A 17,313-nucleotide genomic window follows, 5' to 3' on the forward strand; every position below is an offset into this window, starting at 1 on the left:
TTGCATTTAGTTTAAGATACGGCTGCCACGTACATATATAGGGGACTTAAAAGGTATCATTACTGTACTTATTGGATAGACACTATTTTTCATGAACAAAATAAGAATATAAAAGCATAGTTTAACCATAAATGTGTCATACTGGGAAAACTGGGTTGACTTTGTAAAGCCCAATGGGCCAGATTTTATTCCTGCAAATCTATAAATATTAGAATATTATCTTAAAGCGCATATTTTTCAAACTAAAATAACACTGAGTATCTGAAACTCATTTTCTGGAATTATGTTATTGCTTGATTGAAAAATAAAACAATATTTAAAAACAATAGTGAAAAAACGTGATGATATATTTTGCTCTCCATACAGGATGTCTGAATGTGGACCTCCAGGACCTGTAATGTGGACACACACACACACACACACACACACACACACACACACACACACACACACACACACACACACACACACACACACACACACACACACACACACACAGCTGATCTGACATCCTCAATCCCTGGAGGAGTGGATCGTTTGGAAGTGAATAATAATGGAGCTGAGCATGTTGACATGGAGGAGTGACAGGCGGTCTTGTTTAGGGGAAACAGATCCGTCCTGTGGACAAAACATCTCTGCTCTGTTGTGTTGTGTTGTGTTCACTGACACTCTGACAGGCTGGGAAAACACAGGATGATTGTCTGTCTGGCCTATTTTTATTATAACCTTTGTTCTTGTGTAAGATTCCAAAAATGATTTGGACAAGCCCAAACATGCATTGTTTATGCTTATTGTATCTGCAGTATGGCACAATTTCTCCTGACTGCAGCAGACTGATGCCTCCGTATTGAAATGATTATCTTTTAGAGATAGAATAATAATTCTGAAACTGTTTAGACTTTAGAGACACATTTGATGATGGTGTTCCTGATATGACTTGTTGAATTATGAATCATGTGTTGATACACAAACTGTCTGAAGAAGTCTTATGTGAGGTTTGAAATGAATTAAACACATGACATTTCTGTTGTGTTGCTGATGAACAGCAGGACTATCATGATGTGAAATGATGGTGTGTGTTTATGGGGGGGGGCAAACAAGATTGTTCAATTATGTTTTTTTGTTTTTATCTGTAACATTTAATTTGTGAGGCAGACTTTGCTCTTTTGATCTGTGTTCAGTGGTTGTCAAATATTTGTTATTTTTCACTTTACCTCACAGTAAGAACTGTTATTACCTTGAATGACTTTAAGTAGGATTCCATCAATCATGTAACTTAAACTAAAACTACTTTTAGAAATCTGAGTAAAAGTTGTTAGTAGCACTCGTTTCTCAGAAATGATTGAGATAGAGACAGAAGAGAGAGGAGCAACAATATGATCAGTATTAAACCACAAATGACTGAATCCTCTCGCCCTTACACTGCAGCTGAAACGGAGTCATGATGTTTCTGTTTCTGAGGCTCAGCTGGAGCTCATGTTGTCTGGGCTCTCACTGAACGCCTGCTCCCACAGCTGGTTGACACCGAAAAGTCTTGAAGCACTACAGAGATGTTCTGTTCCGCGTTTCATCTTAAGTTTTCTGATGGACACAAAGGAACTATTTTCCTTGATGTCTCTCATTTTTCTCCGAGCTGGATGACCCACACGCTTCTCTCTGGGAGAAGACCACTGTGGTCCAGCGCTTTGAGTCGAGGTGAGGAGAGTTTTCATCCACTGAACCTCACGTCAACACATTTAAAAAAGAGACCAAAGAGGAGTCAAAGGTGGAACAAAACCTACCATATGATGTCACGTGTCGCGGCTGATCCCTCAGAGTCTGCACGCCTGCGTTTTCGTTTGCCTATCACTACGTTTTGCTTGTGATTTGTTCATAAGAAATGCTATCTTTAATGTACACGTTCCTTTTTTCAAAGAAAATTATCTAAAATCTATTTTTGTATTTTATTGCATGAAGATGGACATGCTTTTCTATGATTTTCTTTATCTTCCACAGTTTGAGTTCAGCTTTTTGCTTGGTTCTAGGTCACACAACGTTCAACATTACATTTGGATCTCGCAGGGTGATAAATGAAAGCCTATAAAGCAGCATGGTAAACATTATGTATCAGTGAGGCATTCACTGAACCAACACTGACTTTCTCTCTCTTTATGTAGTTCACACATATCAGACACACAGCGGATACACACCTGTGAGGCGGATGAATGTCAGTGCAGCGCTGAAGCCCCTGTGTGTGATGCTGCTGTCGGACAGGAAGTGAAGCACCATGACGTTGTGGTAGGACAGGACCGGAGGGGGGGGGCTGCCCCCACACAGCACCACTGAACAAACAACACACACACTCTGACTGAAGGTCAAGCTACTTTATGGTATTTATTTTGTCCAGACTGAGAGGGATCACACACAGATAGCTGAGGTTTAAACAGAGAGAGAGAGAGACAGAGAGACAGAGAGACATTCATCCATCCTACCAATCTCCTCTGTCCCCTCCACATCTGCCAGCACAGAGAGGGAGTCATACAAACATCCGTCCGACTCCTCGAGGTGAAAATCAGCAAAGTCCAGCTGAAACACAACACAAATATCCCAGCTGCTTTGAATGTGTCATTCAATGCCAGCCCATTGGGTGGGGGTTATGAGTGCTGGTTACCCACCTTCCACACCTCAAAGGTCCAGAGACTGATATTTTTTCCATTGATTCATCAACAATATGAATGCACAGCAACACCAACCTCCAGGTGCCCGTTATCAAGAAGGGGGGCAGGGTGGAGGGTTGGGAATAAGAGATTTTCTACCAGGAAAATGCATCTTGTATCCTTTGTGAAACCAAAATACATTCAAACAAATTAGGTGATATAATGTATTTTAACGAGGGCTGCCAACGTTACGCATTTATTCTTGTAATTCATGTGAATACCATTATGCGTAAAGAATATCACAAGAATGAATCACATTATTGTCATTCCAGCGTACATTTTAAACATGAGTTGCATTGCAGTGAAAGGCAAGGAAAGAACAAGAGACATGGAGACCACTGGGACTGGTGAGAACTAGGGGTGGGAATCACCGATACTATCGTGATACTGAAGCCACAGCGAAAGTATTGCGATTCCACGATATGTTGCGATGTGTGGGTAAAGAAACGCTGCGATGGACTCACATACCTGTCTTTAACATGTGGCAAAAGCCTTTGTTTTCCACACCACTGTATGGACGCAGGTCTTTGCACATGAAGTAGGTGATTGATTGAGTTATTTTTTTAGCTCGCTCAGAATTTGATGGTAGCTTTACTAAGCGTGGTAAGAGTTGGCTGACTTTTCGGTGAAGCTAATGTAGCGTCGGCCGTCAACGGTTAACGCTATCACTGGATGGTGGTGTGTGAGGCCTCATGTTTGTAGTGTTCCCAGAGAATTTCAATTCATACGACACTTCTTACAAATCACATGCGTCATATCCATGTCTGTCTTCCCTTGCTGGTAAATATAAAAAATAATTCCACACCTTTTGATTTAAACGCGTCAGGCGCATTTCTGATTTCTTTCTCCGCTTAACTTCCTGCCAATCATCCCACTGACTTTACCCATGGCCATGACCGCACAAGAAAAAGCTCAGCACCATCTAGTGGATTGAAAAAGCAATTGTTATAAAAAACTTTAATTTGGATTTGCAATATGAATAGTTTATTTAATAACATATTGATACTTGGCGTGGGTGTATCGATACAATATCGCCGCGCAAAGTGTCGCGATACTATGCGCGGCGATTATTTCCCCCACCCCTGGTAAGAACCACCTCAAAGTTTGGAGGACATGCATTTTGCTTTTTGATGTATCAAAGGAGGGTCATACTGGGTCACCACTGTAGGAACTCATAGTGCTCGCAGTATGATAGAGACAGATTATTCACCCTGTGTAGCACACATCATACAGAGGATCACAGTGGCTCTGTAACAGCGGCTCTGTTGATGCTTTACGTGGTTCAACCTAAACCCCCGTGATGGCCATTGGGAGCATCAGCATGGTTAAACCTCTGATAACAGCTTTCAGTGGGTTCCTCAGGTCATACTATCTGTGATTCACGTATGACAGTATCCTGCGTGTTAAGGAGTTTCAGTCACACACTGATTCAGTGAAAGATTTGGTGCATCACCTTGACAACATGACCCTTTGGAGCATAGACCACCCAGCGCAGGACACAGTCGTTGCTGTAGAATTGTGGGTAATTTGGGCTGTGGACAACCGTCTCCTCTTCCACTAGAACAACTGTCCCGCATCCTGATAGAGCGCGCACGCACGCACGCACGCACGCACACACACACACACACACACACACACACACACACACACACACACACACACACACACACACACACACACACACACACACACACACACACACACACACACACACACACAAAACACACAAACCAATTAAAACAGAAGACACGTCATTAGCAGCATACCGTGTGAGAACAGACAGCACACACACCTGTGTGTGACTGTACACACACTGGGCAGTCACAGCTGAGGGACAGGTCAGATCTGTATTGGACAGTGTATGTCAGCGTGCTGTATACATTGTGTGGTGTGTGTCCCACCAGGATTAGAGTGTCCCTGGACCGCTCGGTGCCGGACGACAAAGCCACTTCCTGCTTTGCTAATGTCAGAGGAGAAGAGAAGTGTTGCATGCAGGGAGTTATTTAGAAGAATTGAGCCAGGAAGGACACGCCCGCAGAAAATCCCTGTGAACAGAGAGAATGTCAGAGAGATAAAATCTATTATAACGTTTTATCTGAGTATGCTGCTTCAGTCTTTGTGAGACTGTTTTGTTGCTGGGTGTTTAGAGGAATCATTTAACATTTTGGTAAAACAATGATTTTCATTCTTTCCACAAATTGGATTAATTTACTGATATGATTGCATCCTAAAGTAAAGAATGTGTGCTTTAGCCTTTCACAGTCACTGTGTGCAGCGTCCAGAGACCCACAGTGGGGCCTTGATAGACAGGAAATGAACTGTTGTTTGTGGAGAAATAGTCTTTCTTACATTTCTGTTCATGTCAAGATCAAAAACAAGATTTAGAGAGATTAGGGATATTGGAACATTTATCTTTCCCTTTGGTCAGTCTTAATGCTAAGCTAGGCTAACCGTCTCCTGACCTAATGTTGCCTCTGTTTCTGAGCCTCACCAACCGGCCTGTGACTCCCTGCCGACACAGAGAGGCGATCGTAGCGACAGTCAGAGTCACTCTCCACATCCAGATGAAGGAAGTCCAGCAGAATGCTGGAACCTGGATGAGCACTGATGCTCCACACACACCACCTGAAGAGACACAGAGCCACCATTCATCCAGGGTCAAGTGGACGGAGGCGTAGAATAACTCGGGATTCAGGCTGGCAGACAACTCAATGCTCCATAGCCTCTCTGTGAACTGGACATAACATGCACACCATGACATTTGTATATTTCTCATTTTTACTCATTTTTATTTTTAGTTGTAATTATTTGTCATGGTTCTTCTTTTTGTATTTCTTTTTGTATTTTGCTGCTGCAATGAAAACATTTCCCAGTTTGGGATTAAGTATTTCTGATTCTGATTGAGGAACTTATCATTTAAGATAAGATTTATTGATCCCAATTTGGGAATACTTTTTCTTCACGGATGCAGTTTAAAACAATGCATTGCACATAATGTCAAATAAAAGAGTACACAATAAACAAACATAAACATCTAAAAATAGAAAATAAAACAGAACTAAAAAATTAAATATGTTGGCAGTGTAAGATACAAATCTGTAGACTAGCTGTGAAATAAACACTATTGTAGCGGCCAAAATCCTAGAAGCTATAACAGAAAATTCACTTAAAAGTAAACTGCCGCTGAGGCACCAGATAGCGAATCTTACGAAGGGAAAATGATCCAAGTCCAGCCCAGATTCACCTAATGTGCATTTATTTGCATGATCCAATATCATTTAACCAAAGAAAACAATGAGCAAAGTTTCCTTCCTTAAGCCTTTCCTATGGCTCTCCCGCTACCTTGAATCAACCTGATCAAAAACTATGTGCCTACTGGTGCTCTGCTCCCACCACCACCTGTCTCCAATATAAACAGTCACACCATGGTGCCCTAATCACCCAGTGCCCAAACATGCCTTCAAAATAAGAGCATAAGAACTAATTTAACTTAATTATATAACAACACTAAAGAACATTAATAATAACATATTCACTATAATCAAAAACAGCAAGTTAACAAATGATTAACTATTAAATAATACAAGACAATTTATAGCTCCAGTGAAGGGCCAAATTACAGTTAACAAAATTCTATTTACATTAAGTGTTCAAGGAATAGCATATTACATTAATTATAAATTTGAAATGTACAGTGTGAAGCAAAGTCCAGTTCTAAATTATAAATCCAGTTTAGTTTAAATAAGGGCTACAAAAGTGTTTATACTGCAAAGTTGACTTACCTTTCCCTCTCAATGGCAGTTGTTTGGATTAAGTCTTTTTGGGCCCAATGACAACCCCCGATATTTACCCACTACAAATTGGTCAAATTGTGGCCCTTGCAGTGCTGCCCCTAGTGGTTGTAATAGTTAACGTGACAAATGTAGCAGTTCATTTCAATCTGAGATAGAAAGGGTCCGGACCGAGCGTCCGTATGAGACGGCTTGGGAGACAACGCTTTTCACAGAAGGAGGTCACAGGTACAGTTACTACAGAAGGAGTACTCACTGGTTGTTGTCATAGGGATGACCGAGGAGGGAGGGGTTTCTGATTACACCATCACTGTCTGTTACAGGACCATCTCTCACACTGCAGAGATCTGACACACACACGCACACACAGACACACAGACACAGACACACACAGACACACACACACACACACACACACACACACACAGACACAGACACACACACACACACACACACACACACACACACACACACACACACACACACACACACACACACACACACACACACACACACACACACACACACACACACACACACACATACAGATAATCCTGAATACATCAAAGCAGCATTATGAAATATAGATGAAGAAGACTTGCTGTGATGAGAGGAAAACTACTCACTGGATAAAGATGGTCTCTGCTGCGGCTCATCAGCTAAAGAAAACACATAAACAGATGAATTATGTACAAGAAAAGATAATAATATCTCACTTTGACTGGCAAATGTCACACTCATACATTAATAAATTGTAGCAGAACTGTGTACCAACTAAAGTATTCACTATTATATAAAGAATGTATATCAAGTTTAATCTTAAAGCCTACTTAATAAAGACTATTTGATCACTATCAGCACGAAAATAAACCTTCATTTCAGGCACAGCACCAACGCCAAACACAGAGCTGAAAGTGGAGAGATAGAGTCATCAGGAGGCCAGACCCTCCGCTACAAATGAATAAGAATATATATCAGTAAATGAGATTGAGAATGTTTTTCTACCGGGAGAAACTCAGCTAAACGCTGCTGTGATTAAACGCCATATTATGTTCCAAACCACATCCAGCATTATTTCTGAAACAGTCTGAAGCTCAAACGTTTCTCTCTCTCGGTTTACCACAAGGACAGGACCTAGCGTTAGCTCTGAGTGTTAGCGATGCTTGCTAATGTAAACACAGACCATAATACTTCCAGAACATGTGGCGCATTGTTTCTGATACAGCATATAGCTTGTTTTTTCAGCAGTGTTTACCACTAGAACAGAGACATTATATGTATTATATATACAACTTTACTCTAAGTCCCTCCAGCAGACATCCTGCTGAACACACAGAGGTGCTGCAGAGGGGATTCAGCTTGCGACTGTATATGGGGGATGATAGGTTGGGACGTGTACCATGGGTGGGACTTTACCAGGGGTTCAATGTAAAGCCAGCCCACATTTTCCTTATTATGTCATAAGGACAACAAATCTGGATCAGCTCGTTTGTACCCCCGTTTTTAAAGATGTGGGTAAGGAGGAAAAGAGAGAGGGTTGTCTTTTCTGACACCTTGTGAGTCTCCTTAAACACCGGGGACACATATTTATGTATAGAAGACAGCAAAAAGTGCATTTAGGGGACCTTTAATGTATACAGTTCCAATCAGTCACTCTCTATTCTTTCTACCCCTAGTTTTATGATCCTAACCCACCCTGTCTCAGTTTGCTCTTGATCCAGGGCAGCAGCAGCCTGACATCAGTGAAAACCCCTGGAGATCCTCTCCTGGAGGGGGGGCGGCTGCTATTCTTTCCCCAGCTCCGACCACATCCCTTCCCCCAGGAAGTTACACCCACCGCTACCCAGCGACCCTCGCCTGAACCTGCAGGGCAAACCAAAGGCCCCCCCGAGTCCCCCTGCAGAGAGGATGAAGGGAGGAGTGAAGACATTATGTGATGTCAGAGTTCACAACTGGGGGGCAGAATAATGAAGAAGCTTCTCTTTATACCTGGCAGGCGTCTCTCTCCCCCCCCTCTGGCCCGGCACACAGAACTGTCATGGCTGGCTGAGGCCCGGCTGGTCTCTGGGGAAGAGTTGAGCTCCTGACCGTGTGGAGGACATATTTACATTTGGCCGGATCCACCAGGTTTAACCGGACCTCTCTCAGCACCGCAGGAAGACGGCCCTCTGGAACACGTCAGAATATATTAGGATTCAATCAAAGCAAAGGTCTGATTTATTTATTTAGTGGGGGAGTTACTCACTTTCCTTCATCCGGCCCCATCCACCAATGATACAACTGGTTCCAGGTTGGAGGCTGTCATCAGGCAGAGGCAGACATATTGGCTGAACATGGGTTCCTGTGGAAAATAAATCACAATTACATATCAGCTCTGTTTCCTCTTCCTGTCCCTCGTCTTTGTGTCAGATATGACCTACTTTCAGAAGATTGCTGTCTTCCCTGGAGGTGGTACAATATCTTATTCCAGAAATGTCTACCCAATTACTGTAATTACCCCACAGACCTTTTTATGAGCAGTGTCATTTAGGGGTTTTCTTTCTACCTAACTTGCCGGCCAACCGCTTCACGTGCACCTTATGATTCCACAATCACCAGCCTCTCACATGAGGAGATGCTCTGCGCTGTGGTACATTTGCTGTCTGTAGTTCTGTAGAAAGAAAATGACCCTCCTTTAAACTGCTCATAATAAGGTCTGTGGATTATCTCGAGTAACCAGAGGCCTGTACAATGAAGCAGGATTTGTGGTTAGCGAGGTAACTTCAGGGTTAGTTTTGGGTTTACCGTCCTACGACGATGGTTCACTCTTACCGGGTTAGATCTCCATGGCAAATTATGGGGAACTCCGGAGCAGGTTATGTTCCAGATAAGGGATCAACTCAGTGACCAATCAGAGCTAAGTATGTGGAGTTTAAATCTATCAAGTCATATTACAGGATAAAGGAAATACAGTTTAAACTGCCGTCTGCAGGATAGACGACATACTGTAAATCACCAACCTTGTGAACATGAACATTAATTGAACATTACTGCCCATATTCAGAGCAATTAGACTATTATTACATTTGCAGAAAGTACTTTTCATTCATTAAGTATGACGCTCTGCTGTCAGTTTGTGGTTGGTCAGGGTTAGTTAAGCCACATAACTCAAAGATATCCAAGGTCTGTTGGGCTGGCTTCGTCATACAGGCCACTGGTCATGAATTATTGGAAGAGACTTCAAAAGAAGACAGCCATCTTTACAAGCGATATCTCCAAACCTCTGCAACTTAAACCCTGACGGATAAATACTCAGGTAGACAAACATGTTGTTCTCTTTCACTCTGGAGTGAACTGGCCCTGAAACATGATCAGTGCTGAAGTAATTCGTCATTTTCTGAAACCTGCCCAGTACAATGTGCTGATCCAACTCCATCAGAGCTATGTCATAGTTCATCGGCAAAGCATGATGGTACTTCTCGTGGACTGAGACAGACTTGATGAGGTAGGCCTGCTCCTCTTCATCGTCTACTCTCTGGTCGAACTCTCCCACCACCACTCTTACCCCGCTGAGGAACTCTCTGTTAGGAGGAGAGAGCGTTTAGATTCAGGACAACTGGAACATCTGTTCAAAAAACATGATGCACTCAGCAGCAGAGAATGAGTCAGAGCAGTACTTAGAGCGTGAAGTGAAGCAGTGTGCGGCTGTCATTATCCAGCGCTCAGTCAGGATGGCCCCCCCACAGAAGTGAGAGCCCCTGTGCTGCAGGGACACCTGAGAGAAGACAACACAAAGCTCTCAGCAGTCCAACATGGTCACAGCTAAACAAGATATCTCATTACATTTCATTTGGCTGATGCTTTTATCCAAAGTGACTTACAGTAAGTGCAAAAAACAAAGAGAATCCAACTCCGAACATCAAGTAAAGTGCAGATATATTCACTCCAAGCAAGTCCTACCATAGTAAGTGCTGGTGAATTAGTAACAAGGCCTAGGCAACTCTATAAAGTGCTTTTTACATTTTTCCAAGATCTGCAGAGTTCCTGCTGTCCTGCTGTCAATGGGGAGCTCATTCCACCAATCAGGAGCCAGGATAGCAAACCGGTGTGTTTGTGAGGGAGACTTGGATCCCTTAGCAGAGATAGAGTCGAAAGCTGATCAGCTGACGCCGAGCGAAGTGCACGTGAAGGAGCATATGGACCAATTCCAAACCACACCCTACCCACTCCCACTCTGTGATGGATTGAACTCCGTCTGTAGTCACACTCGCAGCTGAACGAGGTTCCCTTCTCTCCGGTGGAGGGTTTAGATACAGTGGAAAGCTTTGGGAGGAATTCCCCTCTCTCCGGCCAAAACAGGAAATATTGTAACTTTTCGCAAAAACGGTTTCAAATCAGCATCTCTTGGTCAAAAAATTAAAATAATAGCTAAAATAAAACTCCAAAAATCTTTAATTGTATTTCTTTCTTTGCATTAAAATATGTTGTTCATAAGCTACTTGTTTTTTGCAACAGTCTTTATAAATATACACAACTTTATTATTATATTCACACGTTCCTGAGTAAAAAAACAAACGAGGTATCATCTGTAGGACGATATTAAATGTGTATCTTCTTATAAGCAGTTCACCAGTAGCCTAAATGTTTGCAGGAATTGTTTGTACACAGCGTGTTTCAAGACAGACACACAGTGGTGAGTCCGGTCAGGTAGTGCAGCAGGTGAAGTCAGGTGAGTGGCTGGATAACCCACCCCCCCTCCACACTCGTTGGGTTGGAACAGCACTTAATGTGGCGGTAGGGTGGTTTGGAATTGGGCCTATGGTTTAACTAAGGCCTGGATGTAGGGAGGGGCTGATTCCATACTGCAGAATTTAAATGTAAAAAGTACAGTTAGAAAGTCAAATGATAATACGGTGAGGAGGTAAACCATCACTCTGTTCTTTACAGCCTGCTGCTGGATGCTCGTGATGAACAGGAAGTAGCAGATACTAGTGGTCAGTTTGCATGAGTAGTGAGTGATTGCCATCAGGGCTGAACAGACCAAGAAACCCAAACTTCAACAGCAGAAAATACACTTCCTGGCCAAAAACAGGTCACACACTCTCATATTTCGTTGGACCGCCTTTAGCTTTGATTACAGCACACATTCGCTGTGGCATCGTTTCCTCAATCTTCTGCAATGTCACAACATTTATTTCTGTCTTGCATTAATTTTTCGCCAATATCTTGTATTGATGACGGGAGATTCAGACAAAGTCTTCTCCAGCACATCCCAAAGATTCTCAATCGGGTTCAGGTCTGGACTCTGTGGGGGCCAATCCATGTGTGAAAATGATGTCTCATGCTCCCTGAGCCACTCTTTCACAATTTGAGCCCGATGGATCCTGGCATTATCATCTTGGAACATGCCCGTGCCTTCAGGGAAGAAAAAATCCATTGATGGAATAACCTGGTCATTCAGTATATTCAGGTAGTCAGCTGACCTCATTCTTTGGGCACGTTGATGAACCTAGACCATACCAACTGCAGCAACCCCAGATCATAGCACTGCCCCCACAGACTTGTGACATTTTTTTGGCCGGGCAGTGTATAAAGAAAAAGAGGTTGCTGCAAACATGATTAATATGAACAAAACACCACAGCCAATAATTACTCAGCAAAACAGAAACTAAAAAAGTGCAAAGAAAAAGAAGCAGATACTGACCAGCCATGGATGTGATCCGTATGTAGCCTGGGCCCCTCCGACCACCCTCAGGGAGGGCCCCATCCTGCTCCATGAAGGAGGAACCCCACACTTTGGACCTGACACACAGGAAGAAATCTGTTTCATACAGAGTCCAGGCTGCATCAGAGATCCGCTCCCTGTTCAGTGTCTGTGTGTCACTCACCAGTGGGAGCCGCATTGATGCCAGTGTTGACCCAGAGCCAGAGAGACAGCAGAGAGGCCGGGCTCCTCATCTCACAGACACATCTGAGGGCCCCGCTGGAGAGCAGACTGCTTCACAGACCTGCGTGTGTGTGATACTTATTAACACGCCCCTAAACCCCTCCCGTGTGTTCCAACGTCACAACAGAACGACCCGGAGTCATACTGAGTCAGTGTGTTGACACTCTCAAGGTCAACTGTGTGGGGAGAACAGGCTTTCCAAATGTTTCTGTGATCCAGGGAGGGGGGGCCACCTGTTACTGTTGCAAATGTGAACCCATGCTGACAGGGAAGAAAAGCAGAGGAATAAAAGTGATGGCGTGCATGTCAGCTCGAGTCGGAAACCACTTGTATTTCCATTCCAAGTTAAAATAGACCTTTGTGGATGCGTTAACTGTGTGTGTGTGTGTGTGTGTGTGTGTGTGTGTGTGTGTGTGTGTGTGTGTGTGTGTGTGTGTGTGTGTGTGTGTGTGTGTGTGTGAGGTTTACAGCATCATGAAAAACTGACCTTTGGGGGAGAGCTTTACAGGATGGGCTGCAGGAAACAGAGCCCTCACCACATTCACTTTATGGCGAGTGTGTGTGTGTGTGTGTGTGTGTGTGTGTGTGTGTGTGTGTGTGTGTGTGTGTGTGTGTGTGTGTGTGTGTGCGTGCGTGCGCGTGTGTGTCAAAGCAGCCAAAGGGGTTCAATTGATCTGTGTCAGATTTTAGAAAATGTGTCATTGTGTAAAAACTAAAATGTAGGGAATCGTTACAATAACTGATTATTACTGACCAATTGATGGGAAAACACAACACTGACTTTTGTTCAACACTGAAAGTCAATTTGAGTAAAAGTAGAAGTAGTCAGATCTTGAGTAAAAGTAGAAGTACTCAGGTCTTGTGCTTGAGTAAAAGTAGAAGTATCTGATATCTCCTGGTGTTCCACAGTTTAGGAGCATAGTGGATAAAGGCTGCCTCACCCATCTTATTATGGAGGACTTTAGGGATGTTTAAAAAGCCGGCTGAGGAGGATCTCAACGCTTGTCCTGGGACATAAAACGAGAGTGACTCGGTGAGATATATGGGCCAAACCATTAAGAACTTTATAAACCAGTAAAATAATTTTCAAATCAATTCTAAAAGAAACTGGGAGCCAATGCAGAGCAGCTAAATCAGGAGTAATGTGCGCTCTCTCTTTCTGGTTCTTGTTAAAAGCCTGGCTGCTGAGTTCTGGATAAGCTGGAGCTTTTCAATCATTTTTTGGGCAGACCAGCGAAAAGAACATTGAGTAGTCCAACCTAATGGAAATTAACGCATGAATTTGTTTGTTGGTTTAAAAATGTGTGCACTTAGGCAATATTTATTGGGTGTAAGAAAGCTGTCTTGGTTATCCTGCTTATATGTGCTTCAAAAGTCTGAATCTAAAATGACTCCCAGACTTGCAACTTGCATTTTAGTTTGACAACATAGTTTTCCTAGCCTGGTTGAACGCTCGTCCCTCTTGCCTTTTGGACCAACTAATACCATTTTGGTCTTGTTATCATTTAATTTAAAAAGTTATTACTCATCCATTGAGTGATGGCAGATAGGCAGGAAGTCAGGGAATATAGTGCCTTGGTGTCTTTAGGCTCGACGGAAATGTACAATTGTGTGTCGCCAGCATAGCTATGGAAGTTGATATTATGTTCCCTGAGGATGTTTCCTAATGGTAGCATAAGAGAAGAGCAGGGGACCAAGACAGCGTCCTTGTGTAACACCTGAAGATACTTCATGTATATTGGACCCATGTTCTTAAAGACTGACATAAATCTGTCTCTCAGTAGCATATGATTTGAACCAATTGAGAGCACACTCAGAGAGACCAACCCAGTTTTCAAGGCGATTTAATAAAATGTGGTGGTCAACCGTGTAAAGCAGCGCTCAAGTCTCAAAGAATAAGGATCGATACTTTGCTGCAGGGTTAAGACGGAGATCATTCCTTATTTTTGTTATAGCTGTCTGTACTGTGGTTGGACTTAAAACCGGATGGTTTTTTTTTCTCAACCTTGTTTTTGTTTTTAAATCTGTTAAGCTGGTTAAAAAGGACTTTTTCAAGTATCTTACTGATGAAGGGTAAATTGGGTATGGGCCTGTAGTTGCTTAGCACTGTGTTGTCAAGATTAGTTTTTTTCAAGATCGGTTTAAGAACAGCTGTTTTGAGTGCACTGGGAAATACACCTGTCTCCAGTGATGTGTTTATTATTTTCAAAAGAATCTATTAAAATATTAATACCAATATTATATTAAAAATGTAATAGTTGCGTGGGGACAGGGTCAAGGCTGCATGTTGAGGTCTGTTACGGCTGTATGTATTCCCCTGTTTCTTTTCCCTCTAGTTCCTCTGCCCAGGAGGAAGAGGTTACAAGCTCCAGTTTCCAGTTCAGCAGCAGAAGGGAGAGGCCTCTCATCCTAGGATGCCTCTTTGAACATTCTACATGTTTAATTGTAATAAATCCTATAGATTTGATGATTTTAAAGGTGTCTTTTGTGTTGTATTTGGGTCAGTGGTGCGAGTTTGTTAGCCCCATAGGGCTACCTAAGGGTGGGGCATAACAAGGTCTTACTTTGTCTAACAACTGTACAGAGTTCAGCTTCAGAGATTGTGCTGAAGCATAGACTGTATATATTGATGGACAGAGGTTCGTCCGTTAAAAGTGAAGCAAGCGCTAGTCCAGAGCCCCCTGGTGGCTGGCTGCAGTACAATGCGTAGCTCCGCCCATTCCCATGTATTTTCAATGGGCAAGTAACCAACTTTCTATGTCACTTTTCTCACCTAAAACAAATTTTGCATCCACAACTTTTTATTCGAAAAAATAGCTTTCAAGGTGCTTCACATCACACCACTTTTCTTTTTCCCGAGAAATTATTTTCTTTAATGTTATTTTAATAAATATAAAAGGGGCGTGGTTACACTTTGATTGACAGTGCAGCCGCTTGCAACCTCCTTCAACATTTCATTTCATTCAGAGTAGCTGTAGGCTCGGCTGTAGGCTCAGGCAACTCATATTTGTTTTATTTGCTGTTATTACTTTACATTTATATATTGACAGTCATGTCGTGTTGTGCTGTTGATTGTACTAACAGGCCATCTCAGGGGAGCTCTGTGCAGTTTTTTCGGTAAGTGAATATTAACTTAATATTAGCTAGCGAACTCATTAAAATGACGGTAGCGATAGCTTAGCCGCTAACGTTAGAAAGTTAACTTAATTTGACAGTAATCTATAGATTTTCGGACATCCTTGAAAGGATTATGGTCATATACCAACGAAAAACAGATAGATTTGTATGTTGAAGACGCTCGGAACATCGAGATTTCTAATGAGAAAAAAGTTAACGTTAACGTTTAAATATTCTAGGCTGAATATTTAATGACAGCTGTCACAGCTGGCTTTGCGATGAGGGTGTTTGACGTGCTCTGTGAAATACATGAGGTGAAATTAACAAATAACATTATTCTTAGTGACATTAGGTAGAAGGATGGTTATTATTGTTATTATTTATGTATCTTATTTGACATTGTGCCAGGAATAGCGATCTAGTTGGCAATCTGTTACGTTACGTTACCAGGTTAATTTACCTCAGCATTCAGCGGTACTATGCATTATTAATTTAAAGATAGAACTAGTCTAATCATTGTCAGTATATTGTCAGTTTATTTTATGTAACGATGGTGTGATAGTTCTTAGACAAAGCCGTGTACGTGAAGGATTTCAAACTTTAACATTAACAGTTCTTGGTAACATTTAATGAGATTTAATGTTAACGTTATGACAGCTGTTTTCGCTATGAAGGCGGTTTAACTTCGCTAGCAAAATAAGCTGAGCCGGCAGACTTGTGTTCATACTTTATAGATACAGTCAATAGTCTATATATACAGTCTATGATACAGTCTAAGTGGGTGCTAACGTCAATCTTAACTTCACCAACTAGCTATCGCTACTATGAAGGTTAGCTTCTATGCTATCTAACGTTAACGGTAATGTCAATTAAGTTATTAGCTGGTAAACTGGTGTCTACAATCAAAAAATATAAGCTGTCTGAGGTGTATTTCACAAACACAGACAAGAGGTTTGTTTTACATACGTTACACTTACCGGAGAAAATCCAAATACCCAGACCGAACTGGGCACTGTAGTTTCAGCCAGTTTAGCCCCAGAGAGTCGGACTCGGCCTGTGTGTGTGGTGGGGAACGGACGGAGAAGGGGGCGTGTTTCACTCGATAAGGGGCGTGTTTCACTCGATGAGTGGGCGGGTCTGATCGCGACCTCCTCTTCACTGCGCATGCTTCAGATTCTACTGCGCAAGCGTACTTCGAACTGGCTCCAAATTTTCAAAGATGGCGTCGCCTCGGTTGCTTCAATTCTATAGAACACAGCTGAATGGAGCCACTCTGTCCATCTATATATACAGTCTATGTGCTGAAGTGATTCAGGAGTGCCCGCTTGTTTCTGGGACGCTTGTGGGAGTAGAAAGCGTGATTCAGACACTGACTATGGATTAATACATCTTTCAACCCCAAATCATTCTCTTAAAGGTCTCCTGTTATGCAAAATGCACTTTTTTCTGTCTTTTATACATACATATGTGCCCCCAGTGTGAAAGGAGACTCACAAGGTGTCAGAAATACAACCCTCTCTCTTTTCCTCCTGACCCACATCTTTAAAAAACGGGGGTACAAACGAGCTGATCCAGATTCGTTGTCCTTATGATATCGTAAGGAAAATGTGGGCTGGCTTTACATTGAACTCCTGGCAACATCCTGCCCACGTGACACGTCCCAACCTAACGTCCCTAATATACAGTCGAGTTTATTCCCCCCCAGCTGTGCCTGTGTGTGTGTGTGTGTGTGTGTGTGTGTGTGTGTGTGTGTGTGTGTGTGTGTGTGTGTGTGTGTGTTCAG

The 17,313-nt window shown here is 42.6% G+C and overlaps 1 protein-coding gene across 1 annotated transcript; it reads right to left on the reverse strand.

Annotated features, from left to right (window-relative positions):
- Nucleotides 1-2,166: 2,166 nt before the first annotated feature.
- Nucleotides 2,167-12,390, reverse strand: LOC134859882 (ovochymase-2). Its single transcript, XM_063876632.1, has 14 exons — nt 12,355-12,390; nt 12,171-12,268; nt 10,144-10,241; nt 9,875-10,047; nt 8,733-8,828; nt 8,477-8,655; nt 8,183-8,384; nt 7,114-7,146; nt 6,744-6,834; nt 5,188-5,321; nt 4,598-4,741; nt 4,150-4,274; nt 2,472-2,565; nt 2,167-2,321 (listed from the first exon to the last, which is right to left on the reverse strand). The coding sequence occupies exons 2-14, from the start codon at nt 12,231-12,233 to the stop codon at nt 2,167-2,169; spliced, it is 1,587 nt and encodes a 528-aa protein (XP_063732702.1). The 5' UTR covers nt 12,234-12,268; nt 12,355-12,390.
- Nucleotides 12,391-17,313: the final 4,923 nt, after the last annotated feature.

Source organism: Eleginops maclovinus, chromosome 2 (assembly GCF_036324505.1).
Source record: "Eleginops maclovinus isolate JMC-PN-2008 ecotype Puerto Natales chromosome 2, JC_Emac_rtc_rv5, whole genome shotgun sequence".
Taxonomy (NCBI): Eukaryota; Metazoa; Chordata; class Actinopteri; order Perciformes; family Eleginopidae; genus Eleginops; species Eleginops maclovinus.